Here is a 4619-nt window from a genome sequence, read left to right on the forward strand (position 1 = left end):
TTTTAGGACTTCGCTTATAACATTATACTTTGTTGTCCCACAAAGTACCAAAAATTAGATCAATCGGATCATTGGATCACATGAAAATTTGTTGTTTAAAAAGTAATAATATCGACATGCTTAAAATGGACGTACGGACATTGTTGTAATGATTATAGAAATGCTACGCTTTATAAATCGTTCCTAGCTACTAAAGGAATCACCATGCAAAGTTTGAAATCAATAGGGCAATTCTAAAATGCCTAAATTAGCGAAAAAAGCTTTTAAAAACTTTTCTACCAATAAATATCATCTACATTAAAGGGCAATATTGTGGACAATATGAAGACTAAGAAAAATCTGTTTTATTATTTTTATTGCGATTTAAAATATAAAAACATATCATAAATAAATATAAATAACTATATATATACATATATTAAAATTACAATGAAAAACTATGGTTACATAGTAGATGAATATCACAAAATCTGAAATGATTTGAAAATCTAATACTGTCTAAATTTCTGCGCTGAAATAATCCTCATATTCATTTCCATAACCGGGACCTTTTTCATAACCATTTCCATAACTTGGACCTTTTTCATACCTAGGAGAATGTACATAACTTGGACCTGGACCTGAAATAAACAAAAATCAAATCATTATTAAATGGGTAGTTGCACGAATTGCACTTGATCACGGCCTCAACAATATTAAGCATCAAACAATTTCATTACTTAAAAAGTCTACTGTTTTAAAAACAAGACAGACAACATTTTAAAAACAAGACAGACAACATTTTAAAAGGCAAACATAGTATTTTATTTCTAACAATCAGAGAAGATTTTTGATGTAAACGTAACAAAATAATTAATAATATTTATATTATCATTAAAGTATAAACAAAGAACTTAATTTTTTTGACAATTAAATAGCAATTAAGGATGCTTTATTTTAAATGCATTAAAGTCAGGATGGGAGAACACTTTACTTACTGTAAAAATAGGTTGAGACAGCAGGGGGGCCTGGAGGTCCAGGAGGTCCACAAGGTCCAGGGGGACCATTATCTCCAGGGGGGCCCTGCACTCCTAAAAGTGGAATTTCAATAAAAATACTTTTAATAAAATAACAAGAAGTCTGCAATTCTGTTTGTACCGAAGGATTTCGCTAACCACTTCTCCTATTCAGGATAGCTTATCATAGGCCAGTCTAGCTCTACTGTAGCCAAAGTTGAATTTTTTTGCTAACATACTTAAACAAACAGAATCATCATTGCAAATGTAAATCATTTAATCCAGATTTCTAAGAATATAAAATGTACAATCATAAGATTAAAATAGTTTCTTTGGCCCATGCCTTCGGCTTCTAGGGGCTAAAAAACTGGTTTTAATCTTATAATTATACGTACATTCTATATTCGGGAATGACGCGATAATAGTTATTTCTCGCATCGTATTATAAACAGCTTTCCGCGGATATAGAATGTAAAATAATAAGATTAAAACAGAGATGCTGAAGGCACGGGATAAAAAAATGGTTTAAATCTTATAATTGTACGTTTCTATATTCGTGGAAAACTGGTCATAATACGATGCTAGACATAGTTTTTTCGTATGGATGAGAACTGGTTCTAAACCACCGGATTAGAATCTGTTTCAATGGAATACAAGAAATAACTATTATTACTAACCAGGTGCACCAAATGCTCCATCTTGTCCAGGAGTACCGGCTTGACCTACATAAAAAATAAATAAAAATTAATAAATAATTAAAAAATAAATTATTACTGATAATTTAAAAATTCAGGTTCTTATTTTGTTAAAACCTTTTAGCCACTCAAAAGGTTCCCATTTTTAATAGTTGTAAAATTAATTTTGTATTTAGAAATACTGCAATTGTTATTTCTCTCATCGTATTATAAACAGTAAACATCTTTCCGCGGATATAAATGTAGTTGTACAATAAGATTAAAACCAGTTTATCGGCATCTGAGCTAATAAATATTCTATGATGGAAGTTTTTTAAAGTTCTATATATTTGAATTTTGAGCCGCACCCCCTGCATACCTGGCATTCCAGGTGCCCCAACTCCAGGTGCTCCTGATGCTCCAGGTGGACCTTGTAATCCAGCTACGCTTCCTGGTGCTCCAGGTCGTCCTGGTAGTCCATGAGATCCAGGGCTTCCATCGTCACCCTTTGCGCCCTGGTTACCATCTGGTCCATCTGGTCCAGGTTCTCCCATGTCGCCAGGAGCTCCAGCTTCACCAGGAGGACCTAGATTACCTTTGGGGCCTTCGGGACCTTCAACTAAAATAATTAAGGTTATAGATATATAGAAATTGACAAGCAGTCGCCTCTAGTTTAAAAAAATTGGGGGGGGGGGGGGGATAATTTTTTTTTATTTGGTCATAGACCCTTGGTGCGATGAAGGTAACCCGAACCTCCTTTTTTGCTGACAAAATATATTTGAGAGGGGGGATAATTTAGAGTTCCTTAAACAACTGTGGGGCTAACCAATACAACCTACCTTGACCTATTGGTTTTAACAGCCCAAAAAAAAACTCCTATCCCCCCTTATTTTCAATTTATTTCTAAACAAGGATGACAACATCCATAAGTAGCAAAGCTCAAAAATTATGAATGGATTTCGGAAAAATTAACTATAGAGCAGGGTCATAAAACATTAGACTAGATAAAATAAATCTCAAAACCTTTAAAATCATAAAAGCTTAAAAAATCTGGGAATTGATATAACACCGCAATTCTAATAAAACATATCTCAATGAAACTTGGGGATTTCAACCCTCTATCTTGAAAACGAGTTAAGAAAATCACGAAAACCTAAATATCTCGGCTATTATTGGTCAAACCTTGATGAAACTTGGTTAAAATATGACAAATGTTTAAGCCCTAAAAATTTAGCAGTCTATCTTTAATAAGAAAATCAGGTTTTGGACTGACGGACAGACAAAGCGAATTATAGAGTACCTTTGCTACTAAAATTAGGAAACACCAGTGCTAGGCCAGCTTCCATAAAGACCATAACTGGGACGACACCATCTGGAGGACAGCATCCAGTGTTGACCTGACCTAAAGGACATAAACACTATACCTGGAAAATCAGCTGAAGGACAGCATCCAGTGACCACTTGACCCGGAGGACATGCTGTCTTTGTAACATTAAGGAACTGCTTAGCCAGGCCTGGTGGGCAGCAACCTAGAAATTTTAATTAGTTATATTTGAGAAAAGTAGTATGAAGTTTAACTGGCTTCAAGACAAATCTCTAATGTCCAAGAATAAATCACATATTATCAGTAAATTGGTCCAATAATCCCTTATTATTATTGATAAGCGTACATATTTTGGTATCAAAGAGCGGTTAGTTTTACATTTCAAACACAATAAGTAAACTATAAAAAGTGGAAATTCTTACAAATAAAGCTTTTAGGAATCGTATAGTTTTCAAAAATCACTGCTCGTATTAATTGATGGAATGAACCATTGGTGTCTAATAGAATTTAGGAAAAAACAAGAACGCATAAGAACACAACTAAATAAAGCTAAAATAAATAGAAATACAAACCATATTCATCATCAAAACCAACATCAGAATGTGTCCATAAAAGGCATACATCTTGTGGATTACAACCAACACAATCACCTTGATTTGTCTGTTCATTAGGAGGAAACATCCACTAAACAGATTTTTAGAATTAAAATAAATTAATAAGTAGGCTATAGAAAATCGTGTAGAATATCCAAGGCCAGCCTAGAAGCCTTACATAGATACAAACGTATTTATTGCAATTATGCAAAACGTATGAAACCCATAAACCTATGCTTGCAAATCATATCAGTTTATAAATAAAATGAACATACATTTAACATTTTTTAGATGTAGGTTTAGGAATGAAACTCTGTTTATCGTTTTTTTTATTGCTTTTTATGCCACTAAGTTTCTAAGAAGAGGTTACTTAGACTCTCAATATAAACGCCCCCTTTTCCCTCCCATCGTTACTTCCCTCAGCCTCTCGAGATGTAGCTACTAATTGTAAACATTTAACAAAAATCCTTACTCCTTGCGTAGATAAATTTACAAAGGACAACAAGAGAAACACTGCTATCTTCATTTTCAAAGTCTAAACTCTAAAATAAAATAATTGAATAGAGTGTAGAATTCAGACAGACTAAATTTCAAAACAATATTTCAGTGATAAGTGTCTACATATTTAAACAAGGATGACACCATCCATAAAAGCGAAGCTCTGAAACTGTAAGACAAACTAACATTAACACCTCTTGAGTGTCAGAACTTAATATAATGTATAAAAGTTTTAAAAAGGGGGGGGGGGAAGTGAAACTTTTTATAACCAAAAATCACAGGAACTAAACTAAATAAAGAGTTACAGCTCTGAGATTTAGCAAGCAGTTACTTTAAAGGTATACAATATGGAACTGAAGAAATGGCGTCAGAACCGCCGCTCCCCGTTCCTGCCGAATTTTTTGTCTTTTCTCGCCAAATTCAAATATAAGGAAAGACATGAAAGTGAAAGGATGATAATGCAGGAAAAGTGTGGTTTTACTAGAAGTATGATGCCGTTCAATATATTTGCACTATGCACATTTTTTAATATTGA

General features: G+C 33.4%; 1 protein-coding gene across 1 annotated transcript; it reads right to left on the reverse strand.

The window, feature by feature from the left end:
• Positions 1-338: 338 nt before the first annotated feature.
• Positions 339-4186, reverse strand: LOC145328760 (uncharacterized). The gene is made up of 7 exons (XM_080172580.1): positions 4059-4186; positions 3566-3677; positions 3094-3198; positions 2049-2288; positions 1673-1717; positions 978-1070; positions 339-620 (listed from the first exon to the last, which is right to left on the reverse strand). The coding sequence occupies exons 1-7, from the start codon at positions 4110-4112 to the stop codon at positions 499-501; spliced, it is 771 nt and encodes a 256-aa protein (XP_080028706.1). The 5' UTR covers positions 4113-4186; the 3' UTR covers positions 339-498.
• Positions 4187-4619: the final 433 nt, after the last annotated feature.

The sequence above is a fragment of the Acartia tonsa genome, chromosome 9, assembly GCF_053477335.1.
Source record: "Acartia tonsa isolate MP-2025a chromosome 9, ASM5347733v1, whole genome shotgun sequence".
Lineage (NCBI taxonomy): Eukaryota > Metazoa > Arthropoda > Copepoda > Calanoida > Acartiidae > Acartia > Acartia tonsa.

Bases quoted from the DNA above. Each gene is read 5' to 3' on its own strand.
- LOC145328760 (XM_080172580.1), bottom strand. From the start codon at position 4,112: ATGAAGATAGCAGTGTTTCTCTTGTTGTCCTTTGTAAATTTATCTACG. The intron at 3,678-4,058 runs GTAAGGATTTTT...AAATCTGTTTAG, and splicing joins TAAATTTATCTACGCAAGGA to TGGATGTTTCCTCCTAATGA. The intron at 1,071-1,672 runs GTTAGTAATAAT...TTCCACTTTTAG, and splicing joins TGGAGCATTTGGTGCACCTG to GAGTGCAGGGCCCCCCTGGA.